This window comes from Hippopotamus amphibius, chromosome 4, assembly GCF_030028045.1.
Source record: "Hippopotamus amphibius kiboko isolate mHipAmp2 chromosome 4, mHipAmp2.hap2, whole genome shotgun sequence".
NCBI lineage: Eukaryota > Metazoa > Chordata > Mammalia > Artiodactyla > Hippopotamidae > Hippopotamus > Hippopotamus amphibius.
The window spans coordinates 5638135-5660892 of NC_080189.1; the positions used below are offsets into that span (position 1 = coordinate 5638135).

The following is a 22758-nucleotide window of genomic DNA, read 5'->3' on the forward strand; positions in this document are numbered from 1 at the left end:
CCTTTAACCGTTAAGCTGGGCTGCGTCCCTCGGCACATCCTGATGGCCTTAGTTATTTAGTAGAATAATAAAGTTGAAATAACATTGGTTAAAAAGAAAAAAATTATTCCAGTGGATAATCTCTTGAGAGAAAACTCTATTGATCTTTTCTAGCAGAAAATTTGAACCTGATTATTTTGGTATTAAATTTGTGTTTGTTGCAACTCGTTTTATACCAGTATGACTTACAATTGTATGTGAAAAGTCCCAAATACATTCAATGCAATGACCAAATTACATCCAGTGTAACAAGGTATGTCATACACACGTATACATGTCTGCATTTAAGTTTATACATAAATCCTTACCAGGCAGGATTGTTTTCACTTGGGTTCCCCAAAAGTTGCCGCTGAGCCAGGAATTCATGGGCAGTCGACGCTTTATTAGAGCCTCCTCCCAGGAGAGCCCCTGAAGGACTGGGGGAGAAGGGGAAGAGGCAGAGGCCCTGCGGGGCAGATCTCAGGCCAAGGCCAGAAAGCATGGCCTCCGCAGGCCCTGGGGGGTTAAGATGGCTGTATGAGCTCACCTCAGCCTCACTCAGCGTCATCCGTCTGGGGCTGTCCTGGGCCGTTTGTGCCCAGGCCCTGCTGGCCCTGCCCAGTGCTCGGGGCCTCTTCCCGCCCCTCCTCCACCTGGTTTCCTGGCTCTTCCTCGAGATGCCTGGGCTCTGGGGGCCACTTTGCCTGCATTCAGGCCCAGCTGCACAAGATTCTCAGGACTATAAACATGGCTTTGTTCTTAATTTTATTTTCCAGTTGTTTTTGATTTTTGTAAACTGGCCTAATATCCTATGACTTTGCTAAATTCACTTTGGAGCAGGCAGCCTCCAAGGTCCCTTCTACAAGGGACACAAAGAGGACAGACAGGCATCCACACACAGTGTTACAGGGAAAGGGCAGATGGTAACTTCAGGAGGTGTTCTCTACCCCTGTTCCTGCAGACTTCAATAGTGAAGTAACTAGAAATTCTGAATTCCCCAAATAAAGAACTAGATCAACCTTCTCACCCTCACTCCACCCCCCACCCCCCCCACAAAGGCCTGACCCTGGGTTTTCCACCAGCAGAGAAGCAAGCACGTGACAGCGGGTACACCCTGCACCTGCTTTCACTCTTGCTCAGCTTTTCCCGTGTCGCAAAAGTGACTCTTTTCTGAATTTAGAATTTAGTCAGAGTGAGTAATACGTGAAAAATGTGATGCTTTTTGGCTCATCGGAGGTCACTATTCCAGTGACTATCACTTCCCTAGTTAATAGAAGCTGCCCTTGCTTGTCTCCTGGAAGTCACGAATCCTTGAGGCTCTGAGCTTTAGAGGAGCTAAAATTGGTTACCATGGAAATGGGGGGGTTGGTACTGGTTACAGCAAAGTTAAAGATGCGTTTGAAAGGGCTAAGTCGGATGTTGTCTAGACACAGCCTGCAGTTGTGGCCGTGGACACGTCTGGAGAGCTAGGGAAGCGAGCAGGGGAGATACAGCCCGTCCTGGAGACCACGCGACCGTCCTCCAAGCGAGGTCGCGGCCTAGACGGCTCCCGGTGTGCGCGTGTGATAGGACAGCACACAGCCACTGAGAAGGGCAGGAAAAACATTTGTCGAGAATGTGTTTATTTTTAAGTTAAAAAAAAAAAAGCAAGTCACAGAACAATACTTATATTCTGACCAGGTTACCCTGAGGGTACAGAGTATCAAAGACACAGCTGGACTGGGGAATCAGTCAATGCCGTCCAAAAGTAAACTGAAAATGGGGGTCACAGACGACAGGCAACTAGGGCAGCCTGAGAATAGCAGGAGTGAAGGGCCGCCTGTCCCAGGCGTCCATGCCCTTGGCCTCCAGCTCAGCCTCTGGGAGGCCATGGGCCTCCCGAGGGCGGGGCTGTGACGCCCCGTGTCGTGTGGGTGTGTCTCATGTGGGTGTGTGCAGCGGGGCCTGGTCCTGGTGACCTGGAAGCCAGGTGCCTGTCCTAGAGTCCCGTCCCTCCCCCTCAGGCCGCCTGGTTCTCCCTCAGCATCTGCGGTTGTCAGGAGCCCCGGGCTGCAATGTGACTGGGGAGGAGGCCACCTGCCTCCCTTGCTCCTTCGCGGGCATGAGCCTCCCTTAGCTGGTCCACTGCCGGAGGCCAGGCTGGACAGGACAGACGCCGCCCGCTCCCTCCCTTGCTTGCTCGGGGCGGGCCCTCGGCCTGCTCGGGCACTCGGCATCTTGGCTGAGCTGTTCTTTACCTACGAGGGCCCCGTCATAAGCTAGGAACTGTTTCCCAAAAGGAAAACAGTTACCTGCAGAAGGAAGCATGGTTTTCTGCTGGGGTTTTTTCCCCAAAAACCCAGTGAATCTCCCATTGGTGCCTGGTCGGGGCATCATTCAGTGTCCCCAGCTCTGCCTTTGGGGATCCCAGGCCTGGGTGGGCGAAGGGCCTGGCCTGCTGCAGAGCCATGTCTTGCTCTGGGCCCCTCTGAAGACTCACTCGGTGGCTGTGTCAGAACAGCACTCAGACGTGGTGTATGTTGCTTCCAAAGACCAGCTGAGGGTGGTGGGGTGTGGGTGGCAGCCTGAGTTTCACGGGGTGGGGAGAGGGAGGAGGGTGTCTCTGACGCCGCAGGCCGTTGCCTCCCTCACCCTGACCCCGCACCCTCTGGCTTGCCAGCGTCACACTGAGGCATCTAAAGCATCGCTACTTCCTGTCCATCAGACCAGTCAGCACGGTGTCGTCCGTGTCACGGGCCAGTGTGGCGTGAGGCCTGTGGGGTGGTGAGCATCTCTGCAGACTGTGTGGAGTCTGAGAGCCAGAGGTGAGGGGGTGAGCGTGCTGGGCCAGGTCAGAGCAGACTGCTTCTCGGGGTCCTCGTATGTTGGTACAGAGAAAAGTCGTGCACAGGCGACCGGTGCAGGGCCCCGAGATGCTGCATCTGTAGCTACAGTAACCCAGTCGCTCTGGGAGACGCAGTCACAGCCAGACCAGGCAGTTTCCCTGGGGTGCGACCGTCAGCCTCTCCATCTCTGCACTTCCCCGCGGACGCTCTGCTGCACTTGGTTTGCCAGCCTGGCGGTCTTAGGGGCGTCCAGGTGCGAGAGCCAGTGTGGGGACCCCAGTGATACGCCAGGGACTGCGGGGATCACCACACGTGGCCTGCAGACCCGTGGGCTCCGCGTGCTTGACCTCGGCTGAGACTCCATCTGTCACCTGACCATAAGCCCCCATTTGACCGGCGACCACAGTGGCGCTTGGGGTTCTAGGAATTAGCGTCCACTCAGAGCCAGTGTCTAGTCACCCCGAAAGGCCTGTGCCTCCTTTTACCCAGTACTCAGTCATCCTAGAAAGTGGGGCAAGAGTAACAGCATATCCTGGGCGGGGCACCGTCCTCAGGGGACCCCGTCCCCCGCAGGACGGGGCTCTGATCTGAGAGCTGGCTCAGGTCTGGAAATGGTGAGAGGACAGGACTCCATACTGATGACTCAAATCGGGGTTCTGGCCCCTGGACTGAGAGTTTTTCTTGTTATACAGATTAAGTAACATTTTAGAAGGCCACGCAACTGCCTCGTTCCCAGGGATGCTGTAATCAGTTAGCCATTACCAACCAGCCTGCGGATTAGAACATTCTCCCCGCCCCGGTCACGTGCCTGCCCTGCTCCCACAGGACCTGTCACCCCACTGGCACCCGCGAGGCCACGGGTGCCGGCCCCTGCAGAGCGCAGCCAGCACGCAGCTTCTCGGGGGGAGGGGTCCCCAACGCAGACATTTCTCAAAGACGTGGGGAGGGTGTGACCTCGGGCCCTTGAGGGGAAGGTAGCTGGGGGCCGGGTGCACAGGCCGCATATGCTGAAATCTCTCTAAGCCTGTGGCTTCACTCTTCCTCCGAAGTTAAGCATCTCGGCCTCCTTAAACACGCACGCAGCAATGCCGTGCGTTTCACAGCAGTCAGCTCAGAAAGCTTTAGAGCCATTTTCAGTGGTGTGCGCTAAACGTTAAATCCCCATTTCCGATAAATCCACCTGTATCAACAGACTCTGCCAAATCCAGTGTCAAATTCCCTCTCTTTGGTCTGTTATTAGAAGCTGTTTCCACACTTACTTCCCAGGTTTCTGCAGATGTGAAACAGCAAAGCCTTGTCATTGTTCCCTGTGTGACCCCGCCTCTCTGGGGCAGGCTCCAGTCCGTCCCCACTCAGGTCTCGTGGCATCAGGGCGGCTGTCGTTGCCTGGAGAATGAGTGACCCCGTGCAAGGCATCTGCCCAGGAAAGCTTGTCCCTGAGCTTCCAAGCAAAGAAAGGCAGTTCTGACTCTGCAGAGCCAGCTGTTTCCACTGCCAGGGAGGCCGGAGTCCCCTGGGCATTCGGGAATCTCAGCTTCGTCCGAGTCCAATGCTGCGTTGTGCTGGGTCCCAGGGTGGCCCTCCTTCGAAGTCAGTGCCCCGGCTTTCACGTCAGAGACACGGGGAGGCTGTGAGTTCGGGGTGGGGACGTGCCTCATCCTGCAGAATTACATTTTGTGTTTGATTTAGGAAAGGTCAGCCCAGTAGCTACAGGATAAGGGCTATTTTAGGGCTGCCATAGGGGCTGTCGGGTTCGTGGTGACCGAGCGTCCGCCGTCTGAGCTTGCCCTTGCCCGTGTGTGCGAGCCCCAGCCTCTGGCAGGACTCTGTGCACACCAGGTCCCATGTTCCTTTCGCTGCAGTGACAGCTGATGCAGCAGCCCCGGCCCCTGCTCTCCTCTGCTGGCTGCGGGGTGGGGGCGGGGACACTGCGGCCGCAGGGAATGCGTGTTCCACAGGGGCCACGGGAATCTGAGTCCCCGCTGACCCAGAGCTCAGCGCTGTGTTCAGGCCCAAAGACATGCGCCCGGTCCCAGCCCCGCGGTCCCCAGAACCCTGCCTGGTGCGCTTCTGTATCAGCCGGGGTCCAGTCAGGACACAGAAGCCACAGCAGCCATTGAACAGAAAACTAACGTAAACCAGTGTGGACTGGACGTTAGTCCGCTGGGTAGCGGACGGGGTAAGTACTGAGCTCTAACCTGCAGCTGCAGCATCACTAGCAACTTCTGGGAGACGCAGACGGTCAGGCCGTCTCGGGCCACTAAACCGAAAGTCCTGGTGAGGCCCAGGGGTCATGTCCTAACCGAGTCCTTGCGATTCTGGTTCTAGCACTCTGAGGTTTGAAAACCACTGCTCGGGGGCGTCGTGGGGGTCAGAGAGGGCCTGCCTGTGGCCGGGGCTCGTCTGGGGTGGGGGTCGGGAGGCTGCCCCGGCTGGATCCAGCAGCGGCTGCAGGAAGGCGGCAGGAGCAGCAGGCAGGCAGCCCACAGGTAGGGGTGTGTCCCCTCCCCACAGGCCTGTGCCCGAGTCCTAACCTCCAGGTGATGCAGAACGTGACCTTGTTTGGACATAGGACCATTGCAAGGGTAATTAGTTAAGGAGGTGGGGCCCTAGTCTACCACGTTGGCATCGTTATAAAAAGGGGAGAATGAGGACACAGAATCACACATACAGGGAGAATACCAGTGACAATGAAGGCAGCAGTCATTGTGATGCTTCTGCAAGCCAAGGAGTGCCAAGGAGGCCAGCGAACCTCCAGCGGCCAGAAAAGGAAGCAACCCTGCCGACACCTCGATCTCAGACTTGCAGTCCCCAGGACTTCGAGGCGATAAATCTCCACTGTGTGTGCCCCCCGTTCATGGTGCTTTGATGTGGCCGCCCTCGCAGACGGACCCTCGCAGACTGGTCCAGGTGGCCAGCGGGTGAAGCAGCCCTTCTTCAGCCCAGCCCTCCAGTCCTCGCTGGCTTCCCTCCTAGCAGAGCCCGTGGCAGAGCGGAGATATGGTCCACGTGGCCCCAGTGTCATGAAGCAATGTTAGAAGGGAGGGTTTGGGGCCGAGAGACAGTAATTTAGTAACTGATGCAGTAGAGGACACATCCCATCCTTCCCAAAGAAGTCTGGCCGGTATAATTTAGCGCCTTCATATTCTAAATGGTGACTCCTCAGGAATTATAAAAGGCTCCAAGATAAATAGATTTTCATAATGATCTTATCACTGCCAGGATTGGGGGGCGAGGGGAGCATTCAGAATCATAGGTCTTCCCTCACAGTGGCAGAATGAGGGAATGTGTGTTTTTAGCAACATTCTGCAAACAATATTTTTAGTAAACTTTTTTAGATTTATAGAAGAGTTGTGAAGATAGTACAAATCGTTCCCGTATAGCCCACACCCAGTTTCCTGCATTCTTGCCACCTTTTGTTAGTATGGTCACATTTGTCACAGTTAACAAACCAGCATCGATACGTATTTATTGTCTGAAGTCCATAGTTTGTTCAGGTTTCCCTGTGCTTTTCCCAATGGCGTTTTTCTGCTCAAGGATCCCATCAAGGCTACTGTTACATTCATGTAGTTGTCACGTCTCCTGAGGCTCCCTTCTGCTATGACAGTTTCTCAGACTTCCTTGCTTTTGGGAACCTTGACAGTTTTGAGGAGCTGGGCAGGTGTGCTGCAGGATGCCCCCAGTTGGAATATGTCTGATGTTTTATCTCTTGCTCAGACTTGGAGTATGGGCTTTGGGAGGAAGACCACAGAGGCAAGGTGCTCTTCACGTCATAACAGGGGTGCTTGCCGTCAACCTGACTTATCACTGTTGACCTTAACCTTGATCACCTGGCTGTGCTCTATGTCAGGTTTCTTCACTGTGAAGTTAGTCTTTTATTTTCCTCTTTTCCATACTGTCCTCTTTAGGAGAAGGTTACTCTGCACAGCCCACACTTAAGGAGTGGGCAGAGTAGCTACATACGTTAGTTGGAATTCTGCAAGGGACGAGTGTCTCTTCACCCCCTTTATTCAGTCATTTGTGTCAGCATACATTTTTGGAGATATGTATACATTCCATTGGGTTATAATCCACTACTACTTTGCTTTGTTGCTCACATCATTCCGGTTGACCTGATTTTTAATAATGCCAATGAAAGAGAAAACAATCTTATCCAAAGGGGGCTGCCCAGGGTCCCCTTAGTTGGGGTTAGAATCGAAGTCCACAGGCAGGAGGTGGGTGCTCGCCTGCTTTAGAAGAGGAAAGAGAAGGGTTCGACCTGCTACTCGGGATTCATGCTGCAGGTGCTGATGAAGAGGAAGGGAAACTCTTCAGCTCGCTTTGTGCTTTTTCATTATCAAGGAAAATGATCTTCAAAATGGAAAAAGTACAATAGTGATTAGAAGAAATTAAGGCCCAGGATAGGTGTGGAGATGGTAGGAGGGTGCCTGTTTGCTTTCTGATCCCTAGTTTAATCAGGCTGTTTGTGGTAGTGGAGGAATTGTGGAAGACAGGTCTGAGGCCTGATGCCCAAGATTAGAGGTGAGAGGAAAAAGAGTCCCCAAAAAACGGTGGCAAATGTGGTGTCAATCCCAGGTAAGGTGTTTGAATGAATTATTAATAAAATAATAAAAGTAGTACTATCTAGAAACCTGTCATGAAGTGACCCTCAAAAGTCAGGAAGAGGATCCCAACTTCCTTTTTGGACTGTTTGTAGATGTGATAATACCATGAAAGGCAATCTGGGTCTCAGCTCGATGGTGGACAGAGCCTCTTGCAATGTCCTGATGGATAAGATGCAGAAGTATATGTGACAGCTCAGTGAATTAATGCTCGTTATGGACCTTAAAAGAATGTCGATGAAATCTCAGTCTGCCTAGAGCCTCTCATGGGCCAGGCCACCCATTACTCCAGGCACCACCTCTCCTGCAGGGGCGGTGGGTGACACCGCTTCTATAACCAGCAGAGGACAAGCAGGTGGGTAAAGGCCCATGCCTCACACCCTCAGGGAGGACCATCCCAGTGCAGTCGAGCCGCAGTCAGGCCGCTGTCCGTGGCCAGCTCTACCACCCACCCACCCACCACTGGCTCCTCTGCTAGCCTGTGTCACTCCTGCCCCTGGGGCCATGTTCTTAAATAAACCACGTGCGAGCCAGGCTCTGCTCTCTGGGGAGCCTAGCTGAAACACTGCCGGGATGCCTTAAGATTCTTTCACTCTAAGCTCACCAGCATTTGGAACAGTGAGTTGAATGTTGATCTTGTTGACAGCATCATCTGATTAACAGATGACTTGAAACCAGGAGGGACAGCAAATAATAACCAATATCCAGAAAGAGTCCTCAATCAGCTCAATTACTCCTGGGCCCAGTTAATAAGTAGCTGGCATCTGGAGCAGTGGGAATTAGAGCCTGTCGGTATTCCAGGGAAGTGAGGCTGGGGGTGTGAGAGTGACCCGACAGGGCCCCACCCTCATCAGGTCCACACGAGGGGGTTACCTGCTGACACCAACAGCCAGCAGACTGTTAACCCAGAAGTGCAGGCAATGGCTTTAAATGTCAGAGAGTTTAAAAGTGGTACAAAAAAGCTCACCCCAAAACAGCAGCCCCTGTTCCTCACACCCTTGTTGGCTCCCCAGAGCCGACAGCTCAGCTGTTAAATCTGGCACTCACCGCCAACGTACCTCGATCCGTTCATTTTCAGTGCCTTTTCCTTCCTAATCTGGCAGCCGGGTACATGGTTCCTTGTGTGGCTTCCTTCCTGCCCTCACCCCGGTGTGACTGTCTCAGTACCGGGGGTGCTGTCATCCATTTGACTGTGTCGCTGAGCCCAGTGGTTTACTGTGATTACGTTTCCTATTTGTACAGTTCAGTGTTATTCCTGGAGCTTAGAATACTTCCTTTTTTATTTTCTTTGCGCATAAAGAAATATACTCAAATAGGCTCTTCTCCCTGTCTAACTTCTCACACGTTTGCAGCCCCACTTAGAGCCATTCCTGCCGGTTCCACGTCTTCCTGCCCATCACCGTCACCTGAGACTTTCCCTACTTCATACCGGAATTACCTCCACCCGCTCCGGATTTTTGAACGCAGGCTTTTCTGCTTTCGTGATTTATTCCCTCTGTTTTGGTGCAGCACTTTCTCCTCTCCACTTTCTCCTGTCTTAGTCCACTCGGGCTGCATACCAAACCCAACAGGCTGGCGGGCGGAACAGGAATTTCTCCCTCCGTTCTGGAGGCTGAGAGTCCAAGATCAAGTGCCGGTGGAGGCTGTCCCTGGTGAGGCCTCTCTTCCTGGCTTGCAGACAGTGCCTGGAGAAAGAGCGCACGCTGGTCTTTCTCATAAGGACGCTAATCCCACCCTTGTGACCTCACTGAAACCTAACCAGCTCCAGCTCCATCATACTGGGGGCTAAGGGGATGCAGACATTGTCCACACACGCCCAAGAGAAGATACACGAGAGGTAGTTACTTGAAAAGTTACGTATCTCTTATACTCAACCTGTAGACTATGTATAGAATTCCGTAACGTTTATTTAGAATTTCGAAGGCATCCTTCCATTACTTCTAGCTGCCAGCATTGCTGAAGAGAAAGCTGTTGTGGTTTTTCCTTCTTTAATCTCCATCTTTTATATGTGATTTTTCCCCTCTGAAGCTGTTGGGGTTCTCTCTCTCTCTCGCTCTCTCTCTGGTGCTCCCGAATTCCATGTGACGCGTCTGTTGTGGTCTTTTCCACTCATGAGCTGGGCACTCAGTGGACCTTTGGACCTGCCACACGTGTCGCTCGGTCTGTGTTCACTGTGCTGTTTCTTCTGAGATTGTCTTCCCGCTGTTTCCTTTCTTCTGGAACTTCAATCAGATCTTGGGCCCCCTGAATTAATCCTTTAATATTCTTATCCTCCTTCTCTCATTCCCTTTTTGTTCTACTTTTTAGAAGTTTCTTTGTTTTCTTAACCCACCTAGTGAGATGTATACAAACTAGAAGTTCTGTAGCTTCAACATTCAAGGTTGTGTTGAGCAGCTCATAATTAAGAGTGAGCACTGACGACTGGGCGGGGGGGTAGTGGCACACTGTTCACAGGGGGCTTCTGCCTGGTGGGTCTCACTGAAGTGTTGGGCCACCGTCTTTTTCATTGGAAGCCCCCAAATATTCATCTCTGGGTATTTTATTTCTGAAGCAGTTTCTGCGGAAAAGTAATCCTTTGATGGTGACAGCGAGTGGCTTCGGTTATGACCTGATTTGAAACAATCTTCCTGTCTGTTTTCAGACCTGCCCCTGCCCGAGCATCCGGAGCCTCCAGTCGGGGGTCTCCCGTGTTGGGGGGGATCAGTGGGCTCCTCTCACCACGGGCTCTCCCGGCCCCCCCTGCACGGGGCTTCTCTTCCTCAGCACCAGCCTCGCTCCTGCTGCTTCTCAGCCTGGCATCTCCCTGCTCGTTCTCCTTCTAGTTCAGGCTCTTTGCAGTTTCAGGATAACTCTCAAGAGGAAAAGATGTCAGAAGTGTCTTTACTCTGCCACTTTTAAACCGAAGGAGCCACAAGAGAAACTCCAGGAAGGAGGTAGAGAAGGTACTGTGGGAGTAGAGGAAGCATTCTCAACTCTGGTGGGAGTGACGCGGGTAGGTTGTGTTGAGGATTTAGAAGTTACAGGTGAACTGGGCTTTAACAGGTAGAGCAGAAGGTAAGTCCATTTGAAGTGGAAGGAACGTTGTGACACAGAGGCAAAAAAAACGGAAGATAAGTTCATGGACTGAGGCGTCTGCTGGACCGTAGGGGTCAGGCTGGGGCTGCATTGCTGAGGGTCTTGGAGACCAAACCTGAGAGCCGGGCCTGTCCTCATGCAGGGGAGAGCCATCGGAGACCAGGAGAGACGCCTGGGGGCTGTGAAATCCACTCAACAAGCTCTGATGTAAAAACTTAGTAACCTGTAGTGAACAGTGTTAAAGAGCGTTAGCTATGCATCAGCATTCATTTTAAAAGCCCCACAATTAATTTAATTACTGAAAATCAGGGCAAAACTGTGTATAGAAAGCAGTAAAGCATCAGAGGAACCAGAGGCCCATTTTTTTTTGGAACACGCAGAAGTGCTACTTGGCATTAGATTGCCAGAATCTCTTAGAGCAGCTAAGGCCTGGTTACTCTTTTTAAAAATCATTTTTATATAAAAATTTTATTTTCCTCTCTACTTACCTAATTATCACATTTGGTTGTTTGAAAATCCTATTAAAATATAAATTTTTGAATTGGTAACAGTTTTAGCAAATTGCATATCAGTTGAAAAGAAATTTTCAAAGGTACTCAAGGCCCCTAGAGGTTTTCCCTGAAAGTTAGAATGAGATTGTGGCGGTCCTCTTTTATCCTGTTGATTGGTTAATTGGTGACACCCTGTGCCTTCTGTCATTGTGAAGAGTTTTCTAAGTATAGTTTTAAATTGCTCCTCAAACGACTCCTCGCACGTGGCGCTAAGGAGGCCAAGTTCAGAAGGCTCCATGACTGCGGAGAGGCTGCAGCCCCACCACGGCGGCAGCAGCAGCAGACACTGAAACCTTCCCTGTTAAGGGACTGTGAGCACGTCTTGTCCACTTGAGGGTGTTCTGTCACAGTGGTCCCCAACCTTTCTCGCACCAGGGACCAGCTTCGTGGAAGACATTTTTTCCACGGACGGGGGGTGGGGGGGTGGTTCAGGTGGTAATGTGGGCGATGGGGAGAGATGGGGAGAGGGGGGAGTGATGGGGAGTGAGGGGGAGAGAGGGGGAGTGATGGGGACAGAGGGGGAGAGCAGGGGAGTGAGGGGGAGTGATGCGGAGAGTGGGGGAGCGAGGGGGAGCGATGGGGAGAGAGGGGGAGGGATGCGGAGAGATGGGGAGTGGCAGAGGAAGCCTCGGTCACTTGCCCGCCACTCACCTCCTGCTGTTCGGCCCTGCTCCTCACAGACCAGTACCAGTCCGCAGCCACAGGGTTGGGGACCCCTGTTCTGTTGGGTCTCTGGAGAGTGGAGCCGTGACTCCCTCCATGACGTATGGATTTGTCAACAGTTTGTGTGGCTGAAATTAAAACAGTAAATCTTTCTCTGCCTCTGGTCTGGTCAATACAGAGTGGAAAATCCAGGCTTATTCTTTTTGGCTCTTTGTGGCGAACATCTTCATAGAAGGTCCGGTTAATCTATGCACTTGCCGGGATCCCCTGGTGCCCAGTGGTCAGGACTCTATGCTTTCACTGCCAAGGGCCCAGGTTCAGTGCCTGGTCAGGGAACTGAGATCCTGCAGGCCTCACGGCATGACCAAAAAAGGGGGAAAAAAAATCCACGCATTTGTTTGGAAAACATTATCTGTTAGTCCCATTTTATAGCTAAGGTTCAGAGAGGGTTAAGGACCTGAGCTCACGAAAAGTCAGAGTCTTTCTGGTCCTGAAAGCAGTAGGAGGCATTTTTACTTCACTCCCAGTATTTCCCTTAGCATCTGGTTGTTTTACCTCCTCCTGCGGAAGTGAAGGCACTCTTCCCCTGGAATCCTTAACGTTCCCTTTGCCGCTGGATGGCTGCTTCGCTGGGTTTTTCCCTCACGTGGCATCAGCAGTCTATCCCAGGAAGACCCGAGGTCCGCACACATCACCAGCGCCCCGCCCCCCCCACCACGTCCCTGGCCTCAGTCTGCTGTACGCATGAGAGTCAGTGCTGTGTGGGCATCTCCCTGTGTTTTGTGTACAGAGGCCTTGAGACCCCCTTTAGTAACTTGGAGCATTTGGGGGCTAAGAGCTTGCAGGTAGCAGATTAGTCAGAGAAGTTATGGTGGGGAAGCAGGGTTTCTTCTGTTTCTGAAAGAACAGTCACCATATTGAGTGTTAAAGTCAGACCCCTGCTTCTGTTGGTGTCACTATCTGTCCGACTGTTGCTCCTTTGAAAGTTAATGCCTTTTTTCCTCTGGCTGATTTTCTCTTTGACTTTGATTTTTAGCATCTTACCTGTGATGTGCTGGGTGTGGTTTTCTTTGTATTTTTCCTGCCTGGGTTTTGTTTGATTCCTTTGATAGATTCCAATTTTCTATTGAAATCCACCTGTTTGAAGATGGTTTGGAAAATGCCTTTGGGAAAATTCCAGAACCACTTTGTAGCTCAATTCCTGTCTTTCTTTTCTCTCAAGAATTGTAGATCCTTGAATCCAGCCTGTGTGGTGCCCGCCAGTGCTTTCGAATGGGGATTTGCATGTTTTGTCCAACTTGTGTGGTTGTTTTCAGCTATTTCATCATGGCCAAGCCAGAACTTTCTGGAGTGGCATTTCAGCAGCTGCGGTCACTTAGGGTTACGTGAATGATCCTGATGAATGATTTTAATACTGGATTTCTCTGCTAACTCTGTTATTTTGGAGAAAACAATAAGCAATTTGTGGTTTTAAAAGTGCCCCCACTCCCTGCCTACTCCAGCCAGTTAGAAAAACAAGCTAAGCAGATATTTAATGTTTCAAAATCTGTTTATCTGTGACTTTCCCCCATATTCTTTTATAGTATTTTCTAGGCCAACAGTCAAGGATTCCCAGAGCATCATCCAGGTAGAAACAGACTGTTCACACTGGCACGCCATCCCTGGATGCCATTTCGTTACACAGTGTGACTATTTTTGTGATTATTGGTACAAGCTGTGGTTCAAAAATCATTTCACCAATTTGTGGATACCGTTTAGTTTCTGCTTGGCTCTCATGTCCTTGGGTTGGCTCTGCTCACTTCCTCTTCCCAGCCCCCTGCCAGTTTGTTCAGCAGGTTGCTGAACCCCCCCGCCCCGTGCCCCAGACAGTGCAGGACTCGGCTGAGACAAGTGTAGAAAGTGACTAATGAGAGTCCCCCTCACCCACCAGCCAGCCTGCCCCTCTTGTGCAGGTGCACCAGGCACCTGCATAAGTCATCCTAAATAAAGGCCAAGTGAGAGCAGAAACAGGCGCTGAGTTATTACTCCTACTCTGAAGTTCTGGTTTCCGGAAATCCTCTTTTCAGTATTAACAAGCGGTTTTGGAGTATAGTGGGTGGGAAAATAACTTTTTTCTTTCTTAGTTAAAAAGATAACTATACCACAGAATAAATTTTTTTTAGGAAATATACTTTCACTGCCTCAGCTCCATAATATAGAAGTTTAATTTTTTTTGCTTCTCTTTGATCTTTTCTGTGTAAATACATGTTTTATATAATGCATACTTTTATAGTGTTATTTTCACTGCCATAAATCTTTTTTTTTTTACTTCAACATAGTCTTCACAGTTTTACTGTTTGATGCTTTTTTCTCACTGGTATACCAGTATTTAACAAGTTTTGTTGGAGGCAGAACTTTTTCCAGTTTTCAGTATTAGAAATAATACCACATTGAACATCTTTGATTCAGGAATCCTACTCCTAAAATTTTTGCATGAGTAACTAATTCGACAGAGAAAAAGTTAGTACACTCTATGAATATTTTGTGATTCTTGATATAAGCTGTGACTCAAAAACTATTCTAACAATTCATGATGCCACCAGGGGTTTAACCACTGCACTTGTATTGGGGGCTGTAACTACAAAATACTGGCTTATTTAGCAGCTATAAATGATACTTTAAATTTGCTTTATGGGACTTCCCTGGTAGTGCAATGGTTAAGAATCCGCCTGCCAATGCAGGAGACACGGGTTCGATCCCTGGTCCTTGGAGCAACCCTAAGCCCGGGAGCCACAACTGCTGAGCCCGAGTGCCACAACTACTGAAGCCCATACGCCTAGAGCCCGTGCTCTGCAACAAAAGAAGCCACTGCAGTAAGCCCGAGCACTGCAACAAAGAGTAGCGCCCACTCAACACAACTAGAGAAGGTTCATGCACAGCAATGAAGACCCAATGCAACCAAAAATAAATAAATAAATATAAATAAAACTTTAAAAAAGTAAAAAAAATATTTGCTTTTTCATTTCTTTGATTATCAGTAAAATTGAACCATTTTCCATATGTTATCTCTCTCTGTATTTAGAGGTCATTTTCAACACTGAGCTTTTGGCTTTTAATAAATCATCACCTCTGCTGCCTTCTTTCCCTGTCACGGTATCCCAGAGGGTGTTTGTCCAGATGGCTCAGGGAGATGCTGTGTGTAAACTACTCTGAACAAGGCCCACCCCGTAACAGGCACACAGTGAAAGTCTGTCTCGAGAAGATATAAAAGTAGGAGTATATTACATCTTTCCTTCCTTCTCCTTCTCAACCTCAAGGAAGTGAAAGGGATGTGCTTGTTGTTTTGTTATGAAAAACAAATCTTCAAGTACTTTGATGTATTTCAGTGTTTTCAAGTGAACTAAAAACCACATATAGGAGAGATCAAACTCTGAAGTTTGGGGAATTCCCAGTGGTCCATTGATTAGGACTTGGCGCTTTCACTGCTAAGGGCCCAGATTCAGTCCCTAGTTGGGGAACTAAGATCCTGCAAGCGTGTGGTGTGGCCAAAAAACAAACAAAAAAACTCTGAAGTTTAATTCTTTTATATGGTTTTAATTACATAAAGTCTCTCTAATTGCACTGTTTCAGTTTGAAAAAATAATCTCCAATCCCTATATGCCTTTCAATATAATACAAAAAGCATATTGCTAATGTTAATAAATGCAGTTATTTTTAGCTTATCAAATTTACAAAACTTAATGTTTAAGATAACTGGTAAGATTTGGTTGAATGTTTTAGTTGAAGGTATTTTTCTCCCTGCATATATATGGACTTTAAAAAACTTGTGTTGTTTCTCTCATTTGTCTTAGGTTAAAAAGGCCTTCTTTGCCTTAGTAGCCAATGGTGTTCGAGCAGCGCCTCTGTGGGAGAGTAAAAAACAAAGTTTTGTAGGTAAGTAGTGCAGGCCTGGGAAAGAAATCTGAAAACCTGAGTTATTTTAAGAAGTGCTAGTTTGGAATCCAGCCTAGCGAACATGTTACCAAATCATAGAACATTCTTGCTTGTACATCCTGTGAGGTAGGGCTGCTAGTAAATTCAACACGTTTATGTGCCTGTATTGAGTTTCCTTTCGCTCATCACCTTTGCGGCTCCGATGGCTCCTCGGTGCCTTTGGCGGTCCCCTGTGAATCCAGGGGACGTGGTCCCCAGGCTGGGGCCCGACCTCTCCCTGCCAGCCCCCCTGCTTGCGTTCCCGCTGAGGGCCATCCCCGCTCCTGTCCAGGTGAACACCTTTCTGACCCAGCAGATGGAAATGTGATTGGTACCTTTGATAAAGCATCATTACACTATTAAAAGTGGCACATAACTCACAGTATCTAAGCTCCATGATTCCTCCTCCTACAAGTCATAGTGGACCCTGGATGTCATCCCTCTTAGGAGGCATCGTGTCATTTTGAAGTGACATTCTGTGTCCACCTCCCCTCGGGCTGCAGCTTCCTCAGGAGGGGGTTCATGTCTCCCTCTCTGTAGTCTTGGTGCCCGGCACGCAGTGGGCCCTTCATAGATCGTGCCTGTGGAAAGCCATTGTTTTTAGAAGGATTCTCGGAAAGCAATCCAAGTGCTACCAAAAATGTCATGTTTCTAGAGCTTATGGGATAGTTTATCTTACTTTAAAGTATCCTAAATTATTTACAGGTAGCCGCAAGTCCTTTGTGATGTCATAACATTCAGGGAGTTTTCTCTCGGTGAATTGTCAAATACTGCGATTAAGTCCATTAATTACTATCAAGTTGTTTCAGCTAAATGTTTATATCTTAGTGTAGTGTAGATAATTAACAGATTATGAGTTTTAAATAATATATTAAGCTGTGCTGGTAGTCTTTAAAGTATAATTTAGAAGGTTTTCTAGTAAATAAATATTCTAGGTTTGCTTATCATCTGAAATTTTTCTTTAGTGTTTTCTTACTTTTATATTTAATATATAATTCTTTCTTCCAGGAATGCTAACAATTACAGATTTCATTAATATACTACATAGATACTATAAATCACCCATGGTAAGTGCCAGAAACCCTTACGTCAAGTCAGTGGAGCTGTGTATTTCTCTATGCGTATGTGGAGCTGTGTGCATGCGTGCGTGCACATGTGCGCGCGTTTTAAGATTTTGTTTATTTGGTACTGGGTTGGTGGTGCTGGTGGTTGATTTTTCCCAATATATATAATGTGCAGGAAACCTCAGTGTAAATCAGTCTGATATTTGAAGCTTGAAAAAGTCTCAGGAAACAAAAGGCAATAGCCTTTTTATTCAGCTTTCAGAAATCCTCGGATTTGTGAAATTCTATGTGCTTGTTTATTGCCCAGCTAGTCTATGCATGTCACCAAATGTGTGCCCGTCAGCGGCCCTGCGGGTATGCTGTAGTGCTGGTGAACGAGGCCCCTGGCAGCCCTCTGGGCCGGGTGGCTGTCCCCGTGCAGCCTCGCAGTGGGGGTGAGAACCACCCGGGCCTGACTTCCGGGCCTGCTGATGTGCATGCAGCATCGTACAGTCAGCCCTGAAATTTTATAGCAAGAACTACGTGGACTCTGTGGTTTTAATGAAGTAAAAATTAAAATTGGGGAAATTCAGTCCTGACATTTTTCTGCAAGTTAAGAAAAGACTGCTACTGGCTAATTTTAGTGACAGAACTTGCTGGTCCCTGGTCCAGCTGTTTTATAAGAGCATAGTTTGAAAACTACATATGGCCTTTATCTAACACTGTGATCTTTGTGATTGTACTAGTTTGTTTGGTTTTTGGTTTTGGTTTTCTTTTTTGAGGAGTCCCCCCACCCCCCGCCACACACACACACAGTTGGGGAAGGACAGAATTGTATACTTTGTTTCTTTAACTAGTACTATTTTGGGTATCTAATAGGTAAAAGATAATCCAATGATACTTCTTTACATGTAATGGTCAACCTTGCCCAATAGTTAAATTCCTACATAAAATGGAAAAATAAGCTTCATAGGATGTACTCTTAGAAGGAAGTTTTATCGAAGACTTCATCAGTATTCCATATTTATTTCACATGACATATCTGATTTCTTAAATACTACCAAATGCAGCTGAATATTAGTTTTCCCTATAATGGTCATATCTTTGCCTTTGGACTAGCAAAGTCAGCACAACTATGATTATTAAGTGGCTGTATTTTAATAAAGTGCAGCTAAACCCCATATACTAAATCTCAGCAGTAGTTAATTAAATCAGAATTTCTAAAGAGCAGTTACATCTAAATATATAATTCAAAGGTTTTCTTAATACTTGAGGGTGCATTTTTTTTATCTCCATATTACACCTCATTTTCTAATTATAAACAGAAAAGTGCTACTGTGAAAGCTATGGCTTATTTCATTTTTAAGTATCAGCATATAAAAACAGTTGATTTTTATAAATTAACCATTTATCTTGTAAGGTTCACTTATTCTGGTAGTCTTTTTGTCCATTTGTTAGGATTCTTCTGTGTACATAATGATGTCATCTGCAAATACAGTCAGTTGTGCCCACCCCATTTATTGAAAAGACTTTCTTTTTGTCATAGAATTGTTTTTCTGCCTTAAATGTGGGTCTGTGGCTGGGCTCTGTTCTGTTGTTCTACTTGTCTGTCTCTATGCCAATACCATAGTCTCTTGATAACTGTTTAAAAAAAAAAAAAGCCTGCTGGTATATTGGGAGTCTGTAGATCAGTTTGCAGAGGAATTGGCATTGTAACAGTATCAAGTCTTGGAATCTGTGAACATGATGTTTTCTTTTCTTGCTTTATTTCGTTGGCTAAGACCTCCAGTACCTAGTACCACGTTGACGTCAAGAAAGCAGATCTCCTTGCCTTGTGTTCCATCTGAGAGGGAAAGCATCAGTATTTCACTGTTACTTATGGTGTTAGCTGTAGCTTTTTCATAGATGCCCTTTATCACATTGAGGATGTTCGTTCTTTTCTAGATTTGCCAAAAGTGTTTCTCATGAATGGATGTTGAATTGTGTTACGTACTTTGTCTGTAGCTATTGAGATTATCATATTCTTTTTCTCCATTTTCTTAGATTTTATGTCTTCAAGTATTTTTCTGTCCCTTCATCCACTATCTAGGATTCTAGTTATTCAACTGAGACTATTGTTTTGTAGGGTTTTCTCCAGTATTGTTTTCTTTCTGTGCTTCATTTCAGATATATTTTATTTCTGTCTTTATTTCCACTGTTCTTTTCCTTCACAATATCTTATGTACTTTTTTTTTCCTTTCAAATAGTGTATTTTCTGTCCCAGAAGTTCCATTTGGTTCTTTTTTATATTTTCCATTTCTTTCCTTATGTTCATGTTTTCCTTTAAATCCTTGAGCATGTTATATAACAGCCGTTATATATCTGATGCGTATATATATCAGATGCTATTTCCATCATCTCTGTCCTGGGTCTGATTCTAGTGACTGGTTTTTCTCCTGTTATGGCTCACACTGTCCTGCTTTTTGCAAATGTAATAATTCCTAATCAATGCAGGACAGTGTTAATGTTATGTGGTTGAATATCTGTATTGTCATCCTTTAAAGAGTTGGAGTTTTTTTGGGCAGGCAGTTAAATTACTTGCAGATCCTTTTTTAAAAACAGTTTTTATTGAGATGTAGTTCATATATCTTATAGTTCACCCATTTAGCATCTACAGTTCAATGGCTCTTAGTATATTCACAGAGTTTTGCAGCCATCACTGCAATTTCAGAACATTCTCATTACCCCAAAAAGAAATGTCACACCTCTTAGCTGTGACATGCCACCAGTCCACCACCACCTCCAACCATAGGCAACTACTAATCTACTTTGTCTCTGTAGATTTGCCTATCCTGGACATCTCATATAAATGGTATCACACAGTATGTGGTCCTTTGTGATGGCTTCTTTCATGTAGCATAATGTTTTCAAGGTTCCTCCATCTCATAGCATACATCAGTACTTCATTTCTTTTTATTGCCAAATAATATTCCATTTTGTGGCCATTCCACATTTTACGAGTACTTATCGGTTGGTGGACGTTTGAACGGTTCCCACTGTTTGGCTGTCACGAGTGGCGCTGCTGTGAACAGTCACATGCAGGTGCTTATGTGGGCATATGTTTTCCTTTCTCTTGGGTACAGACCTCAGAGGAGAATTTCTCGGTCACACTGTAACCTGTGTTTAACTGAGGAACTGCAGACTTTCCCACAGACTGCATCATTTTGCATTCCCGCCAGCAGTGTATAAGGAAGGGTGCCAGTGTCTCCACATCCTTGCTGGCACTTCTCACTGTCTCTCTTTTTGATGACAGCCATCCTGGTGGATGTGAGCGGGTGCTTCCTGGTTGGTTGATTTGCATTTCCCTGGCGGCTGATGATGCTGAGTACCTTTGCACCTGCTTATTTCAAGGCATGTTTTTTAAGCTTTGTTAGGGTGATACTCGTTACTCTGGCTGGTTTAGTTCTACTAGTACTTCTGGGATCTCCATGGAATTCTCTGGTTGTTCACCAAGGACTTCCCACTCTGCCTGGTCAGAAGGAAAATGTCTCTTCACCCCACGCATGCGTTGCTTAGTATTCAGTCAAAACCTTAAGGAGCTCTCTGTGCAGCCTTCTCTTCTTTTTCTGGACAGCTGCCCCTTGTCTGGTAGTCTGTCCTGTAAATTCCACTTGGCTTTGGCGGCCCAGACTTTGATTTCCGCCTCCTCAACTCAGTGAGACGTCGTGCTGCACTTGGGGTCAGCCGCGTGCATCACGGTCCAGAAAGTACCTCTGCAGAGGGACGTGGCTGTCAGGGCTCAGTTTGCTTCCCTTCTCCCGGGGACGACGGCCCTGCCTCGCCTATTGTCTTATGTCTGAAAACAGTTGTTCCACGTATCTTTTTCCCATTTTCTAGTTGTTTTCCGCAGGAGAGTCAGTGTGGTCTCATCTGCTCCATCGTGACCGACAGAGCTCTGCTAGTGTTTCAGCCATACCTCTTCACTGTGTGTCGTCGTTGTGTGGGTGCTGAATGGGTTTTAGCATCAATTTTAACTCACCACGGTCTAAGTTAATATTGGAATTATGTGGAAAATATAGTTCCATTTAATCTGCCCCTATCGTTTTTGTTTTAAACAAAATGAAAGGTAAAAGGAAAAGAAACAAGTTTTTTAAGTTTACGCACACAGGTGCCACTTCCTTTTCTTCTGTGTGGGTCTGAGTCACCATCTGTTGTCACTTCCGTTCCTCTGAAGAATTCCCACCAGCGTTTGTGCAGTCCACGTCGATGATGAATTATCAGTTTTTGTTTGTCTGACAGTGTCATTATTTCGTCCTGATTTTTTTCTCCATCTTGATTTTTGAAGGACAGTTTTGCTCTTTTATAAAGATTGATGTAATTTCATTGTCTTCTGGCCTTCCAGTGCTTCTGATAAGTCAGTAGAAATCCCTATCCTTGTCTCCCCCGTGTAAGGCACCGTTTCTTTGTGGCTCAAGGTTTTCTCTTTAACCTTAGACTTCAGCTCTTAACTGTGGCATATTGGTACTTATCCTGTTCCAGGTATGTTGAGTTTCCATGAACTTCTAAGTTACTTTTCTACCTAATATGGGAAGTTTGGGGCTGCAGTTTCTACAAAAATTTTTTTCTTATTCTCTCCTTCTGGAATTTCGATTCCTTGTATATCAGACGACTTGATACTAATCCGAGTCTCAGTCTTTGGTGTCTCATTGATCTTCAGATTGGATAATTTCTGTTGCTCTGTCAAACTCGCTAATTCTTCCTTGGGTGATCTCCAATCTTATTTTCAAACCTTATCCCTACTGAATACTTCTTTTAGATGAGATTGGGAACTTAAACATGAAAGATTTTGTAGCTTCTTTGTAAAATTTCCTAGGCCGATTTTCCACAGAATGAAAATGAAACTTTTAAATGATAATTTTATGTATATTATGGAAAGAACTGCTCTTTATGAGAAGACCCAAGGCTGCTACTTTTCCTATTAACCACTATATTTACACAAATGTAGGTACTAGACACCTTTTTTTTCCTGATTAGATTTTGTACTCGAGCAGTAGTTGCTTCTTCCCTGCCTCCTGTAAAGCCTGCCAGGGTGTTACTCACACTTGGCAGTGGTGGTACTTCTTGCTTCTGCTCTCCTGCTGACCTGTCCACTCAGTTCTCTTTCTTCCTTCTGACTCCTCTGCTCTCGTCCCTGTGGCTTCTCTTCTTTGGAAATCTGACTCCACTTCCTCCACGTACACATTCTCCTTCAGGTCCTTGGTCCTTGCCAGTTGAAATTCTGGTCTTTCAGAATCGTCCTCGAGAACCACCTCAGTGAACCAGCGCTCCCTGTGCCGTCTCCCTGGGGCAGAGTTAATCACGATCTCAGTGCCCCCTGTACTTAGCCACGTGGCACCTTTCATATTGTATTCTGATTCGTTGTAGGGCAGCGTTTCTCAACTGGGACTGATTTTTGTCTCCCAGGAGACATTTGACACCATCTGGAGACATGTTCTTATAGCTGGGGGCAGGGTAGGGTGGTTCTACTGGTGTCTGGTGGGCAGAGGTCAGGGGTGCTGCTAAATGTTCTGTAGTGCACAGGACGGCCCTACGGCGGAGTTAGCCAGCCTAAAACGTCCGCAGTGCCAAGGTCAAGCAGTGCTGTTGTAGGGGTATCTGAGGTTCTTGTTAGGTCGTTCTTTGAGGTGCAGACTGTGTTTTACTCACGTTTGTACATTACACACGCCTTCCCATCGTGCCAGGGCCAAACACCCCTGGTTCATAAGAGACCCCATGTTAGCTGAGTCACGTCCACGCTGGTGATCGCAGCTAAAGCTCTGAGGCAGTTGTGCAGGCAGAGCACGGGCTTCACCGCAGAACCGCCTGAGACGTGGACCAGGATGTTCTACTTTCAGCTGTGTGAAAACCAGAGCCTCATCTTCCTCAATTAGGCTTCTTCTCTGTCGTGGATTTTATCATTCAGTCACCTAGCATCAAAATGGGTGAGGGTTGGTGTTGGGGTTCTTATTTATTCATTCATCTCTGTTTCACCCATTTTATTATTCTCTCAACC

The 22758-nt window shown here is 47.3% G+C and overlaps 1 protein-coding gene across 8 annotated transcripts in view; it reads left to right on the forward strand.

The window, feature by feature from the left end:
• The window catches only part of PRKAG2 (protein kinase AMP-activated non-catalytic subunit gamma 2), a 274675-nt gene that overhangs the window by 234786 nt on the left and 17131 nt on the right, over positions 1-22758 (forward strand). For all 8 annotated transcript variants that reach the window (XM_057730691.1, XM_057730692.1, XM_057730693.1 and 5 more), the window contains 2 exons: positions 15564-15645; positions 16693-16751. In XM_057730691.1, the coding sequence (XP_057586674.1) occupies positions 15564-15645; positions 16693-16751 (141 nt within the window). The remainder of the gene's footprint in view (positions 1-15563; positions 15646-16692; positions 16752-22758) is intronic.